Consider the following 26,697-nt stretch of genomic DNA (forward strand, 5'->3'; position numbering starts at 1 on the left):
ACAAAGCCAGCCAGGAAAACCACTGCTCCTCTAGACCACTGGGCCAAGCTCCCCAGGGACAGCCCGCAATGGAGGCTCCGCCCTAAACTCAGAAATCCCCACCCGCCTTCTGGAACACCTGGAGAAAATCCCCAGTTGACCTCTACTCTGTCTTACTCTATATATTTTGGCCAAAATGCTGCTTACTAAATATTGTGCACAGACCAAAAAAAAAAAAAAACTGATGACAAAAACCTAATATGTCTTGAAAATAATGAGTGTTAAAACCATGAGTGAAACCACTAGGCTTACTGTGGAAAACGGTATGAAGGTTTCTCAAAACACTAAAACAGAACTACCGTATGACCCAGCAATTCCACTCCTGGGTATATATCTGAGAAAAATTAAAACACGAATTCAGAAAGACACATGCATCAAAGTATTCACAGCAGCATTCTAAGTGGCTCAATGGTAAAGAATCTGCGTGCTAATGCAGGAGACACAGGTTCGATCCCTCTGTTGGGAAGATCTCCTGGAGGAAAAAATGGCAACCCACTCCAGTATTCTTGCCTGGAAAAATCCCATGGACAGAGGAGCCTGGTGGGCTACAGCCCACGGGGTTGCAAAGAGTTGGACACAACTGAGCGACTGAGCACGCACGTACGCAAAAGTGTTCAAAGGGGCACAGATCAAGAATCGTGCATTCACAGATGATGCAACTTCATGGAAGATAGGGAAGCAACCCAAGTATCATCAACTGGTCAATGGATAAAGGAGTTGTGGTAGATGCACATGATGGAATACCACTCAGTCATACTAAAGAATGAAGGTTTGCCATTTGCAGCAACACAGACGGACTCGGAGGGCACTCTGCTAACTGCAATAGGTCAGACAGAGAGAGACAAGCACTGTTTGATATCACTAATATGTGGAATCTAAAAAAATACAACAAACTAGCAAAAGTGATATAAAAGAAACAGACTCAGGCATACAGCGAACAAACTAGTGGTGACCAGTGGGGAGAAGGGAAGGAGGAGGGGCAGTGTAGGCGCAGGGGATTAAGAGGAACAGACTATTAGCTATAAAACATGCCACAAGGATACACTGTAAGACATGGGGAATATAGCCAATATTTTATAATAACTATAGATGGGGCATAATCTTTAAAAATTATGCATCACTCTATTGTACATCTGCAAAATAGTAATAATATTATCTATCAACTATACTTCAATTAAAAGAATAAATTGTTTAAAATTCTCTAGGCTAGATAATCACCTCGTTACCCCGTACTCTGGGGGTGGCTGGTACCTCAGGACGGCCACTTCTGTCCTTGCAGGCTGGGGCGCAGGGTAAGGCTTGACCATCTCGTGGAGCAGCCCGGGGTGCTGGTCGCTGTAGAACAGTCCATGCTCCTGGGTCTTGCTGACCGGGGACACCATCTGCTTGGTCTTGAAGGGGTACTCAGGTGGAGGTCCTCGGGGGTCCAGCATCTTGGCTGCAGGCTGGGCTGGGGAGGGGCCCCCTCCCGCCTTAAACACCTTTCCGTTCCCGGGGCCAGGGAGGTGCTGCTTGGCGCCGTTCCTCTCCAGCGACAGCTGCATGATCCTCTCGCTGAGAGAGCGCACGTGGCCCTGCTTGAGCTCCTTCAGCGCCTCATCCTTGTGCGCCTGTCCGCTGTTGGCGCGGCTCACCGTCGGCCTGCCCTCAGTCCGGGCCTTCTGACTGGCGCCCCCGGCCATGTAATAGCTGTGCCCCACGGCCCCTGGTTGCTGCTGCGGCGGCGGCGGCGGCGGCTGCTGTCCCCGGAAGAACTGGGATTGCGCCTTGGCCTCCTCGTACGTGGGCAGCTCCTCGTTGTTCTGCTGAGGCTGTGCGGACCGCACCTGTTTCTCCATCACAGTGTTGTCCACCTGGTGTTCCTGACCCTGCGGTTCCTGGCGTGCTGACTGGTAGACCATTTGTGGGTCTTCTTGAGCGAGGTTTTCCGTGGAAGAAAAGTTGTTGGTGGGGTGGGCTGGCCCTGCACTCCCTGTGGCCTGGTGCTGAATGGCCAGCAAGTTCATGTTCTCGGTCGGGGTGCCATAGCGCAGTTGCTCCTGGATCAGCCGCTGTAACACTGTTCCAGCTGCCGCATCCTCGGAACCTCTCATCTCCACCTCTGGGATCCTCGGGAAGTTCGGGGGGTGGAAGTTACAGAGAGGATCCTCAACTGGAAGATAAACATGGGAAAAACATGTCAGGCTGTTCCATACAGGTCTCAGTGTATATTGTGAATAATGAACTTTCTAATGATAGAGGCATTTAAAGTGTTGCAATACCCCGTCACCCCCATTTACCCTGCCGTTTATCCCAGGGAGCATCTCTCCAGCTCAGTGCGCCTCTCCCACTCTCCCTCCCCTCACTTCCTGCTTCCTTCTAGACCCTGGTCAGGCCTTCAAGCTCTCCCTTTAAGCTCTCCACTGACCCCTTCTCTTCATCATATAAACAGTCTTTCCCATCTTAAAAAATTAAAATCAGAACAACAACAAAAAAATAAACCACCTTCTCACAGCCCAGTGTAAACCTCTAAGTGCTACCCGGTTTCTCTTCTCTCTTCTCTTCTAACTGTCCTCAGAAAGCAAGCAACCAACACTTGCCGTCTCCACTTTCTGAACACTCCAGCCACTGCCCGCCCTACTGCTCTGAGAGTTCAAGTTCCAGCAACACACCAAGAACATAGAGTTCCCAAACATGCTAGCTCTCTCTGGCCTCCAGGACTTTGTCTCCATTCATCCCTCTGCCTGGAAAGATGCATCTCACTACATTTTTCTTGGGAAAGTCCTAGATGTGCTTTGAGTGATGGCTCTAAAGCTGCCTTCTAAGTAAAACCCTTCCTGCTGCACCCCAGCAGGCTTGAGTCCTCCTTCTCCGATATCGAACCTCTGTTGTCATACATCCCAAAGACCAATCATCACAAGTTGCGGTTTAGTTGCTAAGTTGTGTCAGATGGCACTTATTTATGTAAACAAGACTTTGAACATCTTAAAGGCAGAGATCATGGCTCCTCATCTGGGTCTCCCTAGCATACAACTCTACGGTTTTTCCAGTAGTCATATATGGATGTGAGAGCTGGACCACAAAAAAGGCTGAGCACTGAAGAATTGATGCTTTAGAACTGTGGTGCTGGAGAAGACTCCTGACAGTCCCTTGGACTGCAAGGAGATCAAACCAGTTAATCCTGAAGGGAATCAACCCTGAATATTCAATGAAAAGACTGATGCTGAAGCTGAAACTCCAATACTTTGGCCACCTGATTCAAAGAGCTGTCTCATTGGAAAAAACCCTGATGCTGGGATAGACTGAAGCCAGGAGGACAAGGGGATGACAGAGGATGAGATGGTTGGATGGTATCATGGACTCAATGGACAAGAGTTTGAGCTAACTCTGGGAGATGGTAAAGGACAAGGAAGCCTGGGGTGCTGTGGTCTACGGGGTTGCAAAGAGTTGGATTCAACTTAGCAATTGAGCAGCAACAAGCAACCTAGTGCCTGCATGTAATGGGTGTCAAACATTTAACCAGTAAAAGGGTACCATGAAATATATAATTCATGCCTTTTCACAAAAGTACTTAGAAGGAGTGTATTGAGGATATTTATAGTGATAGGCTAGTAAACATTCTACTACTTACTACTGATAAGACTCTGAGCAAATCACTTGCTGTCTTTGGGCTCAAAATCCTTACCTGTAAATGGAGGGAGCTAGGTGAGCCCATCTCTAAGTAGCCTTCAGCCCTACAATTCCAAGCAGTGATGGTTCTGTGTTTTTATATATACGAAGGACACATTATTTCCCCCCAAACCCTCTCCCTTCCCCAGAGTTGCCTTTTTTCTGATAAATGGTATCCTCATCTACGACCACAGAGTCATCCAGATACAAAGTGCAGATACAATTTTGTCCCTTTTGTTTCCTTTGCTCCCTCCATTTTTTTAAAGAAGTTTTTTTTTTTTAATTGTCGAATTGTAGAGGTACTTCATGAATTTATTTATCTATGTATTTGGCCACACCACATGGCACGTGGGATCTTAGGTCCCCAACCAGTGGTCAAATCTACGTCCCCTGCATTGGAAGCATGGAGTCGGAACCACTGAACTGCCAGGGAAGTCCCCGTTGCTCCCTACATTTAATCAAGTGCCAAGCTAGGTTTTCAGTTTATAGTAAAATAAGAAAAAAATGAAGGTGGTTGCAATACTCTTACAAGATATATAAATACACACATACTCACACATATATATGTGTATATACCTAGGTACACATAAACTGAGTTTACTACCTTCTTTTAGCAGGGGCTGCTATCAAGGACTACATTCCTCTTATACTTTTAGGTATTAAAATATGAGAAAAGGTGACAGTAGATGATATTTTGGGTGTCTCTGTAACAGCAAAGACTGCAGCCCCAGCTTCTATGATCTCAACCATTCCCCGGGTTCCAGCTCCCCTACTGCTGCTGCTGCTGCTAAGTCGCTGCAGTCGTGTCCGACTCTGTGCGACCCCATAGACAGTAGCCCACCAGGCTCCCTCGTCCCTGGGATTCTCCAGGCAAGAACACTGGGTTGCCATTTCCTTCTCCAATGCATGAAAGTGAAAAGTGAAAGTGAAGTTGCTCAGTCGTGTCGACTCTTGGCGACCCCATGGACTGCAGCCTACCAGGCTCCTCTGTCCATGGGATTTTCTAGGCAAGAGTAATGGAGCGGGGTGCCACTGCCTTCTCTGCAAGCTCCCCTAACCAGTTGCTAAATGTCCTGAACAGCCTAACATCTGGCCTTGTCACTGGCCTTCTCTTTCAATCAACAGTGTATTTATTACCTCTCTTCTACTAGAATTCTCTAGCACCAGGGAACAGACAGCCTTATCTTAACACGTGCTATGAACCCACTGTCTACAACACTACCATGATACACAAAAGGCATTCAGGAAAGAACTGTTGGAGGGTGGGAGATATCTTAGAAATTTGCGATTAACATATACACAGTACTATAGTGGCTCGGACGGTAAAGCGTCTGTCTGCAATGCAGGAGACCCGGGTGCGATCCCTGGGTTGGGAAGATCCCCTGCAGAAGGAAATGGCAGCCCACTCCAGTATTCTTGCCTGGAAAATCCCATGGACCGCAGAGTCTGGTAGGCTACCATCCATGGGGTTGCAAAGAGTTGGACATGACCGAGTGACTTCACTTTCACTTCCACTTTTCATATATGAAATCAGTAACCAACAAGGACCTACTGCATAGCACAGGGAACTATATTTGATATCTTATAATAATCTATAGCTATGAAAAGAAGAGAAGTGAAAAGCCAAGGAGAAAAGGAAAGATATAAGCATCTGAATGCAAAGTTCCAAAGAACAGCAAGAAGAGATAAGAAAGCCTTCTTCAGCGATCAATGCAAAGAAATAGAGGAAAACAACAGAATGGGAAAGACTAGAGATCTCTTCAAGAAAATTAGAGATAACAAGGGAACATTTCATGCAAAGATGGGCTCAATAAAGGACAGAAATGGTATGGACCTAACAGAAGCAGAAGATATTAAGAAGAGGTGGCAAGAATACACAGAAGAACTGTACAAAAAAGATCTTCACAACTCGGATAATCACGATGGTGTGATCACTCATCTAGAGCCAGGCATCCTGGAATGTGAAGTCAAGTGGGCCTTAGAAAGCATCACTACGAACAAAGCTAGTGGAGGTGATGGAATTCCAGTCGAGCTATTTCAAATCCTGAAAGATGATGCTATGAAAGTGCTGCACTCAATATGCCAGCAAATTTGGAAAACTCAGCAGTGGCCACAGGACTGGAAAAGGTCAGTTTTCATTCCAATTCCAAAGAAAGGCAATGCCAAAGAATGCTCAAACTACCGCACAATTGCATTCATCTCACATGCTAGTAAAGTAATGCTCAAAATTCTCCAAGCCAGGCTTCAGCAATACGTGAACCGAGAACTTACTGATGTTCAAGCTGGTTTTAGAAAAGGCAGAGGAACCAGGGATCAAACTGCCAACATCTGCTGGATCATGGAAAAAGCAAGAGAGTTCCAGAAAAACATCTATTTCTGCTTTATTGACTATGGCAAAGCCTTTGACTGTGTGGATCACAACAAACTGTGGAACATTCTGAAAGAGATGGGCATACCAGACCACCTGACCTGCCTCTTGAAAAATCTGTATGCAGGTCAGGAAGCAACAGTTAGAACTGGACATGGAACAACAGACTGGTTCCAAAGAGGAAAAGGAGTATGTCAAGGCTGTATATTGTCACCCTGCTTATTTAACTTATATGCAGAGTACATCAAGAGAAACCCTGGACTGGAAGAAACACAAGCTGGAATCAAGATTGCCAGGAAAAATATCAATAACCTCAGATATGCAGATGACACCACCCTTATGGCAGAGAGTGAAGAGGAACTAAAAAGCCTCTTGATGAAAGTGAAAGAGGAGAGTGAAAAAGTTGGCTTAAAACTCAACATTCGGAAAACAAAGATCATGGCATCCAGTCCCATCACTTCATGGGAAATAGATGGGGAAACAGTGGAAACAGTGTCAGACTTTATTTTTTGGGCTCCAAATCACTGCAGATGGTGACTGCAGCCATGAAATTAAAAGACACTTACTCCTTGGAAGAAAAGTTATGACCAACCTGGATAGTATATTCAAAAGCAGAGACATTACTTTGCTGACTAAGGTCCGTCTAGTCAAGGCTATGGTTTTTCCAGTAGTCATGTATGGATGTGAGAGTTGGACTGTGAAGAAAGCTGAGCACTGAAGAATTGATGTGTTTGAACTGTGGTGTTGGAGAAGACTCTTGAGAGTCCCTTGGACTGCAAGCAGATCCAACCAGTCCATTCTGAAGGAGATCAGCCCTGGGATTTCTTTGAAGGAATGATGCTAAAGCTGAAGCTCCAGTACTTTGGCCACCTCATGCGAAGAGTTGGCTCATTGGAAAAGACTCTGATGCTGGGAGGAATTGGGGGCAGGAGGAGAAGGGGACGACTGAGGATGAGATGGCTGGATGGCATTACTGACCCGATGGACGTGAGTCTGAGTGAACTCCGGGAGTTGGTGATGGACAGGGAGGCCTGGCGTGCTGCGATTCATGGGGTCACAAAGAGTCGGACACGACTGAGCGACTGAACTGATACTGAACTGAATAATCTATAAGGGAAAAAAATCTGAAAAATAATCGACATATACAGATATATAGATATAACTGAATCACTTCGCTATACACTTGAAATTAGCACAGTATTGTAAACTAACTATACTTCAGTTAAAAAAATGGTTTAAAAAACAAGAAAGAATTGCTGAGTAAAAATTCTACAGACTGGTTTCTGAAGCTCACCTCTGATCTACCCTTCGTGAGCTCAGGCAATGACTTGGCTTCTCTGAACCTCTCTCTCCTCTGAGGTCAGGCTTCATATCTACTTCACAGGATGGTATGTGGAATAAATTCAAACTTACTGCTCATTTTCAGAGAATGTGCACAGTAAGTGAGATATAAACCTGAACTTCAACAATTAGAACTTCGCAACAACAAAAACAGACCATTGAAAGTTCTCCCAAGATGAACTGCTGAGTAACTGTACTAAGTGGTGCACAATCCTAGGAAAGCAATTAACAGCGTGGGTTGAGTTGAGCCATCACTCACTCCACAAATACCAACTGCCAACCTGTGATATTCAGGCATTCTGACAAGTGCTGGGTTAGGAGAGTAAAGAAGACAGTTCTTACCCTCAGGGTTTGATGAACAAGCAAATTCAAATAAAAAAATCAACACTTTAAAACAAAATGGATAAAAATTTAAATAAAAACATATTTCCAAAGGAAAATTATTTTTTGGATGAATAATAAAAGGAACGGGGTCTCATTAGACCCAGAACTACTGAATCTCCTTTTCATGAGCACATCTGGCAAGAACCTTAAGATCCTTCTTTAATGTGGTTTTGAAGAGTCCTTCATGATGTAACCAATCTCATAAACCCTTAAAAATAGGCAGGAAATTTGTACAAAGCAAGCGGTTCCTTTCCAAATATAGTTTAGAATTACTCTGAATTTCTGAATTACCTGCAAAAAGAGGTATAAATGAAAGCAGAGAAGAAAAAAGAAATGAAAGATTATAGGAAAGAGTACAAAAGAACCTTTAGGAATTAGAGAAAAATTAGGCACTCAATGCTATAATTCGGAAGTTCCTACATAATCAGGAACTCTCTCTGTTGAGTGAGTCATGTATTATAATAAATTAACACCAGTGATAAAGAATCCGCCTGCAATGAAAGAGCCACAGGAGACAGAGCTTCCATCCCTGGGTCAGCAAGATCCCCTGGAGGAGGGCATGGCAACCCACACCAGTATTCTTGCCTGAAGAATCTCATGGGCAGAGGAGCCTGGCCAGCTACAGTCCATAAGGTTGCAAAGAGTTGGACACTGCTGAAGCAACTTAGCATGCACGCACACACAATGTTAATAGCAAACATTAAAAATAAGGCACCTACCAATAAAGAAACAACCAGTAATCCAATATGTTGCTTTTTAAAAAGAGGATAGAGAAAAAATTATTCAGAAGAGTGAAAAACATAAAATCATTCTGCTTTGCCAAAATGAGTGCCAGTGAAAGAACTTACCAACTTTTTCTCTGATGCTACTGTTTGCCTCCACTGTCAAAGATGCTTCATGCCTCCCAGGATAGAGCTGAAAGTCTGGGAAAAAGTAGCTGGGGTCCTCCAGAATCTGGACAGGACTGCTGGGGCTGTAACAGGCTGGAGGGGGACCTGGGGGCAGAGAGTAAAGTACACCTTAGTGTCAACGAAGTCCTCCTCGCCATGTGACTCACACCAGCCATTCTCCCCCATGCCTTTCCACTGGCAGGGGCAGCTCTGTCTTTTTGACTCATAAAATTCCAAAGTAACTATTCAGAATCATCACAAGTCTGGCACCCACCACAATGACCCGTGAGGTCATAATCATAATTTTCAAGACACACTGAGCAAAGGCAGGGGCCCTTTCACACAACTCATTACCAAGGCCAGCAGTAGCAGCACCCACAAGCATTAAGCCCCCTGTGGAGCTGGACAAGCCACCAGGTTCGGAGTAGTCAAAGGGAAGGGGGCGGGGAGGCCAGACAGGGAAAACTAAAACGGAAAGAGCAGCTGTCTCTTGGAGCATCTTGAAGATGCAGAGGAGTGGTCATTTTGCCAGACCATGTGTTAGCAAGGGCTGGCTGCAGCCCAGCACAGCGCGGCCCCACTCTGGGGGTTCTGGAGCCTTGTGCAGCAGTGTGAGCCTGGGTCATGGGTTCTGGCCCTCTGCCCAGCACTGGCCTTTCGGATCCCACGTGTCTGTTTTACACACAAAGCTGAAAAGTCTTCCTGTTTCAATTAAACGCGACACTGGGTTCAATCCTGCTCTCACTGAACATGAGGCACCATGACATGACGCTGATACACCACAAACAACACTGAAGGAGCACTCACTGTGATGAGTGGGAGCACTCGGTATGAGGGGAGAGTCCAGGCTCCGCTCTCTCTGCACTGACTTCTCCCCATGGGCACCAAGTTGAAGGCTCTTTTTGGCAAAGGTAATTTAGTTTACTCTGGGGAAAGAGTCATGCTTTTTTAAAAAATTAAAATCCCTGCCTCCAAGATCATTCCATTAGTAAAAAAATACAGTTTTTGCATCTGCATTTCGTAATTTCTTGCTAGGAAGGTTATCTATCCATTTCCCATAAGACCAAAGCACCTAATTATTCCGAGAGGCCACAAGACGGAAATTTACTCATCCTCTTCCTAAGTTTCTCTCCCTCAACCCATGAAATGACATCTGGACATGTGCTCACATGTAGCAAAAGGCTTTCCTGGTGGCTAAGTTTGTAAAGAGTCTGCCCACTATGAGGGAGACCTGGGTTCGATCCCTGGGTTCAGAAGATGCCCAGGAGAAAGGAAAGGCTACCCACTCCAGTATCCTTGCCTAGAGAATTCCATGGACAGAGTGGGCTACAGTTTATGGGGTCACAGACCAAGTGATTACCTATCTTTCTTTTCACATGAAGCATAAGCATGTCTAGACTACAGAAAAAAGAGGAAAAAAAGATTTTGACAACTTGACTATTTATCTTACAATGTTAAAATAAATAACGCAGTTGTGAGTTAGAGCTTAAGGTTGAATATAATCCGAGTATGAATGACATACTATATAAAGATCAGCCTAAAATGACAGTTCCAGCGCCTCTGACAGCATCCGTCAGCACTCTCTTTCTGGCCAATCCGCAGGGACTACCATGGAAAGACACTCAGCCCCTTCTGGGCCTCACTCTCTACATCTATAAGTCTCAAAGTCGAGAGTTAAAATTAGAAATCGTCAATGGCCTGGATCCAAAGGCAAATCTAGGCTGGCTTCTAATTCAGACAGGTGGAAAATGTTGGTGGAAAGTTGGAGAGCCGCATGGAGCAAGCGTGGCCGCCCGAGAGGATCCCCCGGGGAGATCTCCAATGCCAGCACCCCGGCCTCACCCAGACCTGGCAGTCAGAGTCCCAGGATAGGACCCGGGCATCTGCATTTCATAGAGCTCTTCGTATGATTCCGATATGCAGCCGCAGCTGAGAAGCCCTAAGCCAGAAGGAGACAGTGTACACAGAAAAGAAACAGGCAAACACAGACACACCTGCTGCACCCGCAGCCCCTCCCCCACCAGAGGAGCGTCAGGGGCAGCTGAGGGCCCACACACTTCGGCAAAGGGGAGAGACTGCGACAGATACATACCGCTGTGTATAAGACAGATAAACAACAACATATTATATACAAAATAGATAAACGGTAGATAAACTATACAGCACAAGGAGCTGTGTCCAATACCTTGTAATAAGCTAAATGGAAAAGAATCTGGAAAAAAATTATATATATATATATATACATATACATAAAACCGTATCACTTTATTGTACACCTGAAGGAAACACAACATTGTAAATCAATTACACTCCAATTCAACTTTTTTTTTTTTAAGTGTAGTATTCTCTTACAGAAGATCTGGGTCAGGAATGGCATATGCTGGCGGATTACAACTTCAGGCCCTACTATCAAATTGTATTATCAGATTGACCTCAAATTATAAGTGATAACAGAGAGCAAACTGCCAATGAAACTGAGGCATACCTAAAATACACACGTGTATTGCATGGGTGTATGAAGGAGCGTGTAGCGGATGTGCGTATGTGTGGATATATGCTTTCAACATGGATGCCAGTTGTCATGCGCTCCAGTAACCCCACTCTGGGCATATATCCAGACAAAACTCTGAATTCAAAAAGACTCATGCACTGCTGTATTCACAGCAGCACGATTCACAACAGCCGAGACCTGAAAACATCCTAAATGTCCATCATCAACAGATGACTGGATAAAGAAGACATGGTACATGTAGACAATGGAATATTACTCAGCCATCAAAAGAACAAAGCAATGCCATTTGTAGCCACATGGATGCAGCTAGAGATTATCATCTTAAGTGAGGTAAGTCAGACAAAGACAAACACCATATGATATCAATAAAGTGCGGAATCTAAAATAAGACCCAAATGAAGCTATCTATGGAACAGAAACAATGTCACAGACAAAGAGAGCAGACTTGTGGCTGCAAGGGGGAGGGGGCTGGAGGAGGGGTGGGGTGGGAGGTTGAGATTAGCAGAGGCAAACTATTACATCCAGAATGGATAAACAAGGTCCTACTGCACAGCACCGGGAACTACATTCAGTAGTGAATCATCATGGAGAAAGGAGATTGAGAAAACAATGCGTGCGTGTGTGTATATATGTACATATATACCTGAATCACTTTGCTGTATAGCAGAAATTAAAACACTGTAAATCAACTAGACGTCAGTTAAAATTTTTTTTCAAAAATAAATTAATTGGGGGGGGGGGAGAAGCCCACACTAAGTCACTCCTATCACCACCAGACCGGTATAAATCACTTTTCCACATCTTATCCAACGGCCTGCCAAGTGACAGCAAGCTCCCAGGCTCCAGGCCACAGAGCGCTGTGCAGAGGGCAGCGCTGGATGCTGGGCGTGAGCACTGAGGACATCAAAGACGTGCCCCTGTCACCATTTCTTCCACAGGCTTCAGTATTAGGAAATAGAATGCAGTTCACACTCGTGCATGAACACACGCACCTATGGAGACTGAAGGATAGGATGCCCAGTTTCTCACCGACAGTCATTTAAGACGCGGCAGCCCCTACACTGAGTCCTGTTCCCACTCTGCCCCTCTTAGAGGGCGAGAGAGAAGGCTGGCCAAGAAGATGATGAGGACAGACCCTGCGGACAGACAGGCCCAGGGTTCATCACTCCACTGAGCGCAGAGATCCCTCCCCTGGAGGCGGGGGGGGGGGGGGGGGGGGGGGGGGCGGGGGGGGCGGGGGGTGGTAGGCGGGGCGGGGGGTCAGGTACTGCCACACCCAAAAGGAATCACTTTATTTCCCTTCCCTCACTGGGAAGACAAGGGCAAACAACAGTAACATGGATCACAGGCTCTGAAAGAGCTTCCTGGGCTCTGCGGCAAAAAACAGACAGAACAATCCCAGGCCCACGAGCACGTAATCTTTCCCTTCCTGTTCAGTTCAGGATCTTCATTAGGAACACTGGTCGTATAATTTGCATCTGTTTTCCTATGTAAAAACACACTGTCCATAATCTAACCAGTAGGGTGAAGGGTCTCTGAAATCAGAAAACTGGATGTCAGCATTCGTCATGAGCAGACACAGCGGTTTTCCTCGTTAGCACTTCTTCAGTCCTGGGAGCAGGAACTGCAAGAAACCACAGGAGACGCCTGGACGCCACCCCTTCCCGGAGAGTGCTGCAGGGCCTGGCTGGGGCCCAGGGCATAAGGAACACGGCAGTGTTTAGGGGCATCCATGAAAGCTGGACCATAAAGGTTGAGTGTGGAAGAACAGATGCTTTCGAAGTCTCTGGAGAGTCCCTTGGATTGCAGAGATCAAAATCAGTCAATCCTAAAGGAAATCAACCTGAATATTCATTGGAAGGACTGATGCTGAAGCTGAGCTCCAATACTTTGGCCACCTGATGCAAAGAGCCCACTCATGGAAAAGACCCTGATGCTGGGAAAGATTGAGGGCAGGAGGCGAAGGGGACGACAGGGGATGAGATGTTTAGACAGCATCACTGACTCAATGGACATGAATTTGCACAAACTCCGGGAGATGGTGGAGGACAGGGAAGCCTAGCATGCTACAGTCCTTGGGGTCACAAAGAGTTGGACACGACTGAGCAGCGGAACAACAACAACAGTGGCTGAGCAAGGATTCTGCTTCTGTGTAATCTTTACAAGGAGTTGCCTCTAGGGTTTCAAAAAAGTCAATCTCCACATAAGGTTCTCTTGACTCAGTAACCTGCAGTTACCTGCTTTCAAGCCAGACCTTCATCTAAGGACCACCAAGGACACAGCTTTGGTCTGCATGGGGAAAGTGGCAGGAGCAACAGAAAACAAGCTCAGGGTCTCCCTCTGGGCAGGGGCCCCACCTGAAGGAAAACCAGACATCTGTTTGTGCTGCAGTCCACAGAGGGTGAAATTCTGCAAGTCCAGTTTCAGGGTTCAACCTTTCTGCCTTGATTGATGATGACCCATTTCACCCAGAATAGTTTCTTTCTCTTTGCAAAAACTGTATGTCATTTGTCAACAAGAAGAGCCCTTTGCTTCTCTATGAGCATGACTGCTTCTGGCTAGCTTCTAAAGCACTGAAGACTTCCTTCCCATTATGGTTCTACTCTCTTACTTTCTTTGTAAATGTCCAGAGGCCTTTAGGCAACGCGACACGGAACCAACGAGGCTTTTTTCTGCCTCACTCCATAGTAGTGATGACAAAGGCCTCCTTGTTGAGGGGAAATGAATCAAGGGAAAAATGAAGTGAGTTTCCTGGTGGAAGCGAGAGGCACAAGAACCCTGGTCACCTGCTCACCAGCTTTGCCTTCACCGTTAACTAGTTTGTTCCCTAAGACCAGATCCAGAATCCACAAACAGACCAACGTAACAGGCTCGGGAGCCTCCTTCAGGTGTAGACAGCAGAGGACACACAGCTGGGAATCACCCGTCCTTAATTAAACTGCACTGCCAGCTTGTCAATCCCCCTATACATAACCATTTCGGCTATAGCTTCAAGTTCAAACTCTGCTTGGTTTTCAAGGCCACTACACTCAGACCCTTCCTTTAGCTGTCACCAGTCTCGCCGGTCCCCTCAGCACTCCAGCATCCCATGAACGTGCCACTTTCACTCTCCAAGGCCCAGTTTCACACTCCCTTCCTGAGGTCCTCTAAAGTTCACCCCAAGACATCTACCTCTTCAGGTTACTCCCTCTAGAACACCTCCCCCTACAATGGCCTGCCTGCCCCCAACAGCCACGGCAATTATGATCGAAAGCGCACAACTGAGCACTTGAACTGTCCAGCAGTTTGCAGTAGTCATTTAACACAGGCTGGTGCATCCAGCAATTCCACTCCTGGTCACATATCCAAGCAAAGCTGTAATTCAAAAAGAGACATGTACCCCAATGTTCATTACAGCATTATTTACAATTGCCAAGAGATGGAAATAGCCTAAATATCCATCCACAGATGAATGGCTAAAGAAGATGTGATTATACATGTATATATGGGGCTTTCCCGGTGACTCAGCAGTAAAGATTCCACCTGCAATACAGGAGATGTGAGTCTGATCCCTGGGCTGGGAAGATCCCCTGGAAGAGGGCACGGCAACCCACTCCAGTATTCTTGCCTGAAGAATCTGGCAGGCTACAGTCCATAGGGATGCAAAGAGTCGGACACAACTGAAGTAACTAACCATGCAAGCATATACGTGCGTGTGTGTGTAAATAATGGAGATTTATTAAGTCATTAAAAAGAATGAAATACTGCCATTTGCCGCAACATGGATGGACCTAAAGATTATCAGACTAAGCAAGTAAGTCAGAAAGATAAACACCAAATGATACCAGTTACACGTGGAATCTACATATGACACAAATGAACAAAAACAGACTCACAGATACACAGAACAGACTTGTGGTTCCCAAGGGTGGGGGAGAGATTGGGGAAGGACTGGGAGTTTGCGATTAACAGATGCAAACTATATATGTAGGATGGATAAACAAGATCCTACTGTATAACACAGCGAACTACATTTAATAGCCTATGATAAAACCATAATGAAGAATATACATATGTAGAATTGAGTCACTTTGTCATAACTGCAGAAATTAAACACAGTACTGCAAATCAGCTATACTTCAATAAAATTTTAAAAATACATATAGGCTGGGGCCAGTGTCCTGGAAAGCCTGCAGCTGGGCACTATCCGAGTCCTTGCTACTTTCTGTATACGGCCTGTGTTCTCTTACTCCCTCCTTGCTGACTGATGGAGAGACTTGGCATATCCTCTGGGATGCAGTCACTGCCAAGTTTAAAGAGGTCTTTCCAAAGTGGGTCTCTGAGAGTTCCCGATGACTCCCAGGCCCTCTCAGTCCCCTAAGAGGAGGAAGCACTCACTATCCCCACTGTAGCTGGCAGTGATGCTCTGGGGTCTGCAGGCCAGGTTCCTCAAAGCCTTCACTCACTGCAAAAAACAAAACAAAACAAAACAAAAACCTCCCAGGTGTCATTGCACCCAAGTGCAAGACTTTCTGCCAGGCCCACGTAAGCCAAAACCACCTAATGCCTTCAAAAACAACTTTACCGACGAGATGAGAATAACCTCCTCTAACTTTATAACAGAGATTTTAACCACAGGCAACAGAACAATTCTGCAGCCTCCACCTTCCTTTTCAAAGAGCTGAGGAATTTACTGAGTATGCCAGCGTCCTCAAAGTCAAATGTAAGCAATCAAGCCTTCCGATCCTGGCAGGACTGGAGGTTTCCCTGGGGAGCTGAATACTCCACTCCAGGAGACAGATGCCCTAGAAACGAGGTCTTAGGAGCAATCTGGAGACCCCACGGCCAGTACCAGAAAAATAAGGGCTGATCTGTTCACAGGCCCTCATGTGAAGCCAAGCTCCCTCCCTGGGGTAGCCAAGTCACACTTTTGAACTTGAGGCCTGGGGGAAGACAGGTCCCAGCAACCCAGGCTATGAATACCTGCATGCATTGTAAAAGGTAACAGGAATCTCCAACACAAAACTGAAGGCACATACCTGAAGAGGCCTTCTCACTTACTTTTCACCAAGGAACCAGTATGTGAAACCTAAGGTAGGGTTGGGAAGAGGGTGGGAGCGGGGAAGGTTTCCAAACTTCCCAGTCCCTACAGGGTATGGTCATCCTGGGCACTGAACTTGAATTTGAATCCTTGGACCATCATAAAGTACATGTACAGTAAATATACTTATTTAATTTAGACTCTCTCAAGGTGGAATTTGTGATGAATAACTTTCTCTAAAGTTGTGTGAAGTATAACTGTAATGCTTATTTAAAAATATCTCTGAGATATTATCAGTGTGAACCAAAATGCGAATGTATGCTTAACCTTTAAAGTAACAGCTGAGTTCAACAAGGCACTGTGCTGGGAGCTATAAATAACAAAGAAATGAGTAAGACTGTCCTTGGCCTTAGGATGTTATGATTTGGTTCTGGAGACAAGGTGCACACAGCAATCCAAATTTCACTGCAGAGTAAGTGCCCTATTACAGGGACACAAAGTTTTGGAAACTCAGGAGTAATTCCTTCCTACCTGTTGATTGATGGAGGTGATTTGGGAGCTGAAATGACAGGGAGAAAGAGACTCCTAAGCTGAAGTGGAAAAAAGGAGGAGGCTGTTAATCCAATTCAGGGTGAGGAGAGGGTGCTAGTGAGGAAAGATGAGCCCAGTGAAGTAAAGGTGAGGCACAGGGACTGACTCACCGAGATGCCTGGGCACTTTAGGCAATAGGGAGTTCACTGGCGCTTAAGTACGGGTAGGAAGCATGACGAAGCTGCATCTACAGACCCAGAATCCAGTATTTAAGGGAGGTTTTCAAAATCCAATAAAGTTATCACAGGATCCAGCAATCCCACCCCTTGGCACCCCTAGAAAATTCAAAAAGATACCTGCACCCCAATGTTCACAGCAGCATGACTTACACCAGTCAAGACACGGAGGCAACCTAACGTCCATCAGCAGAGGAATGGATAGAGAATACGGGATGCATAATGGAATATTACTCACCCATAAAAAAGAACAGAATAATGCCACTTGCAGCAGCGTGGATGGACCTAGAGATTATTATAGTAAATGAAGTCAGAAACAGGAAGGCAAATACCAAGTGGCATCACTTCCATGCAGAATCTAAAACATGATACAAATGAACAGAAAGACTCACAGACGTAAAAAACAAACTTATGGTTACCAAAGGGGAAACAGGATGGGAGGAGGAATGAATTGTTTGGGATTAGCAGATACACACTACTAAATATGAAACAGATAAACAAGAAGATCCTACTGTACAGGGAACTATATTCAATATCGTTTAATAAGCCATAATCGAGGGACTTCCCTAGTGGTCCAGCAGTTAACACTCCATGATCCCAATGCAAGGGGCCAGGGTTCAATCCCTGGTCAGGGAACTAGATCCCACACGCTCCAACTAAGAGTTTGCATGCCACAGTGAAGATCCCACATGTGCAACTAAGGCACAGCCAATTAAATAAGTATTAAAAATAAACCATGATTGAAAATAATATGATAATATATATGTATGTGTATCTATAGCTGAATCACTTTGCTGTACACCAGAAACTAACACAACATTGTAAATAAACTGTACTTCAATAAAAATAAATAAATAAATAAAAGCCCTAGTGCATTATAAACACTATAGAAATGGAAAATAATTTAGAATTATGTGGTTCAACTTTCAACTATTACCTATCATATTCCTGGTAGGCTGCTGCTGCTGCTGCTGCTGCTGCTAAGTCGCTTCAGTCGTGTCCGACTCTGTGCAATCACCTCTAATTAAATACTAAATTAAATAGTGTTGGAGAACTCTGAATTCACTGTGTAAGCCTTGGGGCTGAGTCCATCTCCTGTTACAGAAGCCAAAAGGTCCCCTCTCTGTTCTAGCAGTTAGAAGGACCTAGGCCTAGTCAACTGATATTCCAACCAAAGACTCTGAATCTCGAGGAAATGACACAAAAACAAAGGGTGTTGCTAACGTGTCTATGGTAACAGAACCCCCAAGAGTTTAAGAGCAGCAGTGGTGTCTATGGTGACCATCATCATCACAAGACAAGTAGTCTAGCCCTGCCTCGCTTCCCAGTATATTTTCACCTAAAGATATACTGTTCATTTTCTGAGCCTTTCCATTAATATGTGAGCTGCCCAAGGTACTTCCAATAAATTCTTCTATTGCTTAAGTTGGCCACCTGATGCAAAGTGCTGACATTAGAAAAGACCCCGATGCTGGGAAAGACTGAAGGCAGGAGGAGAAGGGGACGACAGAGGACCAGATGGTTGGATGGCATCACTGACTCAATAGACATGAGTTTGACCAAGCTCTGGGAGATGGTAAAGAACAGGGAAGCCTGGCATGCTGCAGTCCATGGGATTGTAAAGAGTCAGACACAACTGTTTGAGCGATGACAACAAACTGCTTAAGTTAGCCAAACTTACTTTTTGCAACTTCCATCAAGAACTTCTGATAGACATACATCATATGATACCACTCATAGGTGGCATCTAAAAAAAATACACAAATGAACTTATTTACAAAACACAAAAAGACTCACAGACAATAGAAAACAAACTTAACACTTATCCGAGGGGAAGGAGAAAAGGGATAAATTAAGAGTTTGGGATTAAAATATACACACTACTATATATAAACTAGATAAACAACAAAGACCTACTGTATAGCACACGGAACTATACTCAGTACCTTGTAATAATCTATAATGGAAGAGAACGTAAAGAAATAATACATTTATACATATATGTATAACTAAATCACTTTGCTATACACCTGAAACTTAACACATCGCAAATTAAATTTCAATAAATTTTTAAAAGAGAACTTCTGATATCTAACTTATTAAAAAATTAATTGTTCTGACACCTATTCTAGGAAAATAACACTGTTAATATCTAAAGTACTACACGACTTAGTACAATCTCATGTCTATTAACCCAAATATCCTTTGCACAGAACCTAGAGTAATACTTGCAGTTCCTCCAGAGTTTTCTCCATCTGGAGGGACTTTCTCCCTGTATGAGTTGAGTCAAGGAAACTCTAACTTCAGCACACACGAAACACTGCAATATACACCCTGACTATCTGAATGTCTCTGGAAGTCCTCCTCTAGTGCCACTTCCTCCAGGAAGTCCTCTACCCCTCCTCTCCCAATTTTTTACATGCCACTCACTTGCGTTCCCATCACAGTTCATGCATACTTATGCCACAATATATTAAATTCTCTGTGCATTTAAATTTTTTTAGTCCATCCCCCTAATAACTTATAATTGATTAACAGTAGGGGCCATGTCTTATTCATCTCTGTATCTCCAGTTTCTAGCAGGAATAAGACCAAAGTAAGTGCTCAATACATATTTATTGGATCAATGACTCATCTGCACACATTCACAATAAGCCAGTGTAGCAGTCTCTAGCATATAATGGATACTCAATGAAAAAGAAAAAAAAAGGAAAAATGTTAGTCACTCAGTCGGGTACAACTCTACAACCCTGTGAACTATATAGCCCGCCAGGCTCTTCAGTCCATGGAATCCTCCAGGTAAGAATACTGGAGTGGGCAGCCATTCCCTTCTCCAGAGGATCTTCTTGACCCAGGGATCAAACCCGAGCGTCTTGCATTGCAGGCTGATTCTTTACCATCTGAACTACCAGGGATACTCAATAAACATGTATTAATGGAATTAAGGTACATGTAAAAATAACCAATTACAAACATATTCTCAATTCTACAGAGCTTAACTCAAAGGTGAGTTGTCTCTTTCAAACTGCTCAGGAACCAAGGCTTGGTAAAAGCTACTGGGGAGAAAAAAAAAAGATAGCCATCTAGTGCTAAAACAGGTTAATTACAGGCACGTGTGTGCGCACGCTTAGTCGCTCAGTCATGTCCAACTCTGCGACCCCATGGACTGCAGCCCCACCAGGCTCCTCTGTCCATGGGGATTCTCCAAGCCAGAATACCGGAGTGGATTGCCATTTTCTTCTCCAGTGCATCTTCCTGAAACAAAAATCAAACCTGCATCTCCAGCATCTCCCACATTGGCAGGCAGATTCTTTTACCACTGCGCCACCCTGGGAGCCCTGGGATTGTGTTCTCAATGTAGCCCTTGATTTCTGCTTCCTTCCCACAGGTCTGAGAGCTGGTGCAAAGTCAGGAGACCTCTGAGGGTATCCAATCATGCCCCATTAAAACAAACAAACAAAAAAGGAATCATCCCAGTCCTACCACCTGGATTCACAATGAGAGAGTCCATGATAAAAGAACTTTACCTACCAAGAGGAAATCATTTTTTAAATTTGAGGTTTTTTCTTTTTGTCTAAGCTGGATCTTCACTGCTGCATGTGGAATCTCTAGCTGTGGCTGGCAGGGGGCTACTCTGCAGTAGAGGTGCTTGGCTTCTCATTGCAGTGGCTTCTCTTGTCTCTGAGCGCAGGCTCTAGGGTGCAAGGGCATCAGTAGTTGCAGCTCTCGGGCTCTAGAGCTTGGCCTTCAGTAGCTGTGGTCCACAGGCTTAGTTGCCTCTTAACATGTGGCATCTTCCCCGACCAGGGATCGAACCTGTGTCCCTTGCATTGGCAGGTAGATTCTTAACCAGTGGACCACAAGGGAAGTCCTAAATTTGAATTTTAATATCAAATCCAAAGACTATGTAAATATCTTGACTCAAATGCACATAATATTATAATTCATATTTCACATTGATGTATTTGCTGTTTAACTTACTTAAAACTAGAAGTACCTAGACTTCAGAGATCTTTTCCTCATGTGTTTTATTAAAACCATTTTATTAAGGTGTTATAAACATGTAAAAAGCTATACATGTTTAATGTATGCAACTCGATGAGTTTGGGGATAACCATGAAATCATCACCACCATCAAGGTCACGGACATATCCATGACCTCCCAAAGTTTTCTCTCACCATCTCTGTTGTTTGGTGCGAGAGTGATATGTGCATGTGTGTGGTAAGATCTTACATTAGACCCATCCTCTTAGCAGCTTTTCACATCACAATACAGTACTGTCAGCTCTAGGCACTACGCTGTATGACAGATCTGTCTCTAGAACTTATTTACTCGGATCAGTTTCAATAAATAAGTCCTATATAAATTGAATGACTGAAATTTAAATCATCTTCAAACATACGTATTTGCTTATTTCAGGACCACAAAGGGATTCTTTCAGGTACCCTGGCTCACATTTTGTTCCCGCTGAGGAAGAAAAATTATCACCAGCACATAAGCTTCAAACGTGTTTCTATCACTGTATGCAAACAGTAAGTACTTAATGCTTGGGGAGCAAAGGAAAACAACAGGATGAAGAGCCTTACAACAAACCCCAAGACAGAAAATAAACACACAGTTGTGCTCCTCATGGCTCCCTCTCACCCACACTGTGGCAAGAAGAGCAGTCCAGTCACGCCTGGCCCTGTTCCTTCAGCTTTCCAGATCTTATGGACGCAGGTTGCTGCGGCTGAGCGACACCCAGAGGCCTGCCAGGCAGCAGTGTCTTGTGGGGACTGGGACTCTCAAGAGGCAAAGTACCTTTCTTCTCATCACACTCACCACCAACTTCACAAATCAACATCGGCTCATGAATGAACTACACAATTTAAGCAGCCAATATCCCCCCAAGAAATTAAACATCTCTTTGGTAATAAGAATATAACCACTCAAGCAGGAGCTACCATTTATTGAGGGCCTATAAGTACAAAAGACTCTTGAGTGTTCCTAAACTGCAAGATCAAACCAGTCAATCCTAAAGAAAATCAACCCTGAATATTCATTGGGACTGATGCTGAAGCTCCAATACTTTGGCCACCTGATGCAAAGAGCCCACTCACTGGAAAAGGCCCTGATGCTGGAAAAGATTGAAGGCAGGAGGAGAAGGGGATGAAAGAGGATGAGATGGTTAGATGGCATCACTGACTCAATGGACATGAGTTTGAGCAAGCTCTAGGAGACGGTGAAGGACAGGGAAGCCTGGCGTGCTGCAGTCCACAGGGTCGCAGAGTCAGACATGACTGAGTGACTGAACAACATTAAGTGCAAGGGTGATATAAAAATTACTGTATTTAATTATCACAACACTATTCCCATTTTGTAGACAAGGATACTAGGCTCATAGTGGTTAAGTCATGCCCAGAGTCACAAAACCAGCCAGCAGAAGAGTCCCTCAGCCCCTCCAACAACAAAGTTCTTCTTACTAAGCACTCCTGCCTTCCAAAGATCAGTCAGTCGTGCACACAATTTATCGAATTATAGTTGAGGTACAATATTATATGTTACAAGTGTTCAATACAGTAATACACAATTTTATAGGTTATACTCCATTTTTAGTTATAATAAGATATTGGCTATGTAAGCTAAGTATATCCCTGGAGCTTATTTTAATCGTAATAATTTGTATCTCTTAATCCTCTCCCCTATATTGACCTTCCCCCTGCTTCCCTCTCTTCCCACTGGTAACCACTGGTCAGGTTTCTCTGGATCTGTGAGTCTGCTCATTTTTGTTATATTCACTAGTTTGGGGTATTTTTTAGATTTCACATATAAGTGATATCATATAGCGCTTGCCTTTCTCTGTATGTCTTGCCCTCCAAGTCCATCCATGTTAGTGCAAATGACAAAATATCACTCCTTTTTATGGTTGAGTAGAGAAGGCAATGGCGACCCACTCCAGTACTCTTGCCTGGAAAATCCCATGGGTGGAGGAGCCTGGTAGGCTGCAGTCCATGGGGTCGCACAGAGTCGGACATGACTGAAGCAACTTAGCAGCAGCAGTATTCCATTGTGTATATATATCACATCTTCCTTACCCATTCCTCTGTTGTCAGACACTTAGGTTGCTTCCATATCATGGCAACTGTAAAAAATGCTGCTATGAACACTGGGATGCACAGATCTTTTTGAATTAGTATTCTTGGGGGGTTTTTGGATATATGCCCAGGACTGGGATTGTAATGTATACTTAATTCTTTTTTTTTAACTGAAGTCTAGTTAATTTACAATGATTCAGGTACACAGCAAAGTGCATACTTGATTCTAAGTCCTCTTTTCCTGCCTAATTTCAGTATTAGAGGAGTTTTAATGAAATGTCCTTGCTTGTGAACAATGGGAAAAGGCTCAGAGAAAGCTTCCTTCTCTCCCTATATGCCTGCATAAATGCCAATATATACAAGCAGGTTTGTGTTATTACTTATAAAAGTTTAGGAGAGCAAGCTGCTGCCAACCACTGCAACACCAAGGCAGAGGATGAAGCCGCCCCTCCCACCTCTCTCATTTAGCCATCTATTATTTTCACGATAGTGTCTCCAATTTAACAATGAATTCCAGACCTGTGGTGCGTCAAAGTACTCAGGGACATTTTTAAAATGTCACCTCCAAGTCCCCACGTCAGACCTGTAACATCAAGATCACCTCAAGTATGGACCAGAAATGAATTTTGGAGAGCCACACTTCACAACTGATTTGAATGCAGATCAGGGTTGGGAAGTTTGGACTTCCCTGTCATATAAGATCTTGTACAACACACGAACTGAAAAGTTGTAGTAAACTGAAATTTTGTAAATCAATCATGTTTTAAGCCAAAACGTGTTAGATTTATGAACCAAAATGATGATGAACAATTAAAAGTGATAACTTTTCCTAAAATTAGTGAACCAACTAATCTGCATTTACTCCTTTAAAGTGAAGAATTCTTTGCATAAATTTGTTACTTTTTAATAAATTTATATTTGAAGTTGATAGTTTTGGTACCCTGTTATTTCATAACTGCTAACCTGAATGACTGGTTAGCATAATGGAATATGGCTATTTCAGTTACATCTAAAATATTGTTATAAAGATACAATAACAAAGCAATCATACAAAAAATACATCTAATTCAATATGATGGAAAAAAGCCTGGGAAACTGCCTATCATATTATATAATAAATATGTCTACCTCTGAAACTCAGCAATCACATGGCCAACTATTTGTTTGTCACCAAGCCAAACATGACAAGCAGCTATCTAATTACAGGGAAGGAAGGCAGAGAAAGTAACATTACTGAGCACGATATGGTACAAACATTACCTCAGATAATTCTCACATCCCTGAGAATTAGGTTTCATTATCTCCTTTTTACCTAAATAAAAACAGGAATGACACTGAGTCACAAAGCTCAGAGCCTTAAGGTTAAGATGCAAACTCAACTTGGACTGTTCCAAAGCACACCACAGAATTTAAATGATATTTTAAAACACGTAGGTATCTGTGATAGTATCTGGGTTTCTCACAACTGCTATGAGTTACAAAAGCTCACGGGTCTGTGAGTTGGATTAGCAGCACCGTGCGGAATCACTAATTCACTCATCTCCTCATGTATGGGCTTCCCTGTTGGTTGGGTTATGTTGGTACATAACCCGCCTGCCAATGCAGGAGAGGCAGCTTCAGCCCCTGGGTCGGGAAGACCCCCCTGGAGAAGGAAACGGCTACCCGCTCCAGTATTCTTGCCTGGAAAATTCTATGGACAGAGGAGCCTGGCGGGCTGCAGTCCCTGGGATCACAAAGAGTCAGACACAACTTAGCGACTAAACAACTCATCTATACATTCCACAAAGATCTATGACGTTGAGTATCTGTCAGGGTAAAAGAGTGCCCAGCACGAGGCTTGTGACAAATATGACATGTTTGTGAGAGAGACAGCTGTACAAAGTGGAAGACTGCTCACCGGTACGGAAACGTAACAACGCAAGCAGCTGGATGGTGGCATGGAACAAGCAGTGAGCAGGGATAGAGTCCCACATCCCTCTCAGGGCACACACACTGGACCTACTGGGCCACGCTTACCTCCTTTCCTGTCTTTCACCTGCATGTTTGGGATCACGGACAACACCTTTCAAAGAATCTGTCAAGAGCCACAGAGCTAGGTCAAGAAGAATGCACACATACTGAACTCATGAAGTTCACACACAATAACGCCAGTAGAAAAAACACTATTTATTTATTTTTTTAAGGTCTGTGACATTGCTTTTATTTCTGCTGTTCAGTTTCCCTTAATTCACATCTGATGACTTATTAAACTTCTAATTTTGTATTGGAGCATAGCTGATTAACAATGTTGTGATAATTTCAGGTGGACAACAAAGGGACTCAGCCATACACATACACATATCCATTCTCCCCCAAACTCCCCTCCCATCCAGGCTGCCATATAACTGAGCAGAGTTCCCTGTGCTACATAGTAGACCCTTGTTGGTTATCCATTTTAAATATAGCAAGTGTACATGTTGGTCCCAAACTCCCTAATTATCCCTTCCCCCGACCCTTACCCTCTGGTAACCATAAGTTCACTCTCTAGGTCTGTGAGTGTATTTATGCTTTGTAATAAGAACCCCCAGTTTATACTAGAACAGAGGGAAACATGCTGCAAAATACAATTTCCTGGAGGCAAATGAACTACGTCTTGGAAAGGGAAATGGAAGTAACCAAACCCTACTGACAATTTCCTACGTGAAGGGCATTGAGTAACTCACATGAACTCATTTAGTCCTCCTAATCGCTTTATGAGGCTTATCTTCATTTGTCAAATAAGGAAACTAAGGCACAGAGAATAACTTGCTAAAAACTTACATAACTAGTAAATGGCAAAAAAGCCCAGCTCGTCTGGCTCCAGAATCTATATAGTCTTTGCCACTCAAAAAGGAAAAAAGTGCTCTCCTTTAAATTTTTTAAAATTATTGAGGACCCCTAAGTTTTTGTTTCCAGAGGTCAAATCTATCCCTACTTACTGCATTGGAAACTAAAACTGAAAACCATTAAAATTTATGTTAATAAAATATATGTCAACCATTTAAAACCAATAAACCCAGTATAAGTTACACATTAGGAACACTCAATTCTAAAACAAAAAGAGGTAAGTAGAATGGTATTGTTTCATAATTTTGCAGATTTCTTTAATGTTTGGCTTAACAGAAGACAGCTGTACTCTAACATTCGCTTCTGCTGTCAATCTACTGCTACACAATTTTTAGGTGAAGTAGATGAAGAAAATCTGGCCTCATTCAAACACACAGTTGGAAGAAGTATTTTAATACCCTTCTCATGTATTTGTGACTATTCTTTGAAACTATACCAAAACACAGCAAGTGATAATTCTTTAAAAGTAGTTGCAATGTGCATTATGAAACCATATCATAGACATTTCTCCAAAGAAAAAACAGAGATGGCCAAAAGACACATGAAAAGATGCTCAACATCACTAATTATTGGAGAAAAGGAAACCAAAATGACAAAGTGGTATCACCTCACACCAATCAGAATGGCCATCATCAAAAAGTCTACAAATAATAAATGTTAGAGGTGTGCAGAAAAGGAAACCCTCCTATACTGTTGGTGGGAAAGTAAACTGGTGAAGCCACTATGGAGACCAGTTTGGAGGTTCCTCATCTAAAAATAGAGATATCATATGATCCAGCAATCCCACT

General features: G+C 43.8%; 1 protein-coding gene across 5 annotated transcripts in view; it reads right to left on the reverse strand.

Moving 5' to 3' along the window:
* AMOTL1 (angiomotin like 1) overlaps positions 1-26,697 on the reverse strand; it is a 164,819-nt gene that overhangs the window by 81,575 nt on the left and 56,547 nt on the right. For 3 of the 5 annotated variants that reach the window (XM_069555110.2, XM_069555111.1, XM_069555112.1), the window contains 2 exons: positions 8,629-8,775; positions 1,258-2,191 (listed from right to left, as the gene is read on the reverse strand). In XM_069555110.2, the coding sequence (XP_069411211.1) occupies positions 1,258-2,191; positions 8,629-8,775 (1,081 nt within the window). Of the gene's footprint in view, positions 1-1,257; positions 2,192-8,628; positions 8,776-9,477; positions 9,568-26,697 lie in introns of those variants that run through there. The other 2 variants (XM_069555114.1, XM_069555113.1) reach the window with 2 other exon arrangements.

This window comes from Ovis canadensis, chromosome 15, assembly GCF_042477335.2.
Source record: "Ovis canadensis isolate MfBH-ARS-UI-01 breed Bighorn chromosome 15, ARS-UI_OviCan_v2, whole genome shotgun sequence".
In the NCBI taxonomy this organism is placed as follows: Eukaryota; Metazoa; Chordata; class Mammalia; order Artiodactyla; family Bovidae; genus Ovis; species Ovis canadensis.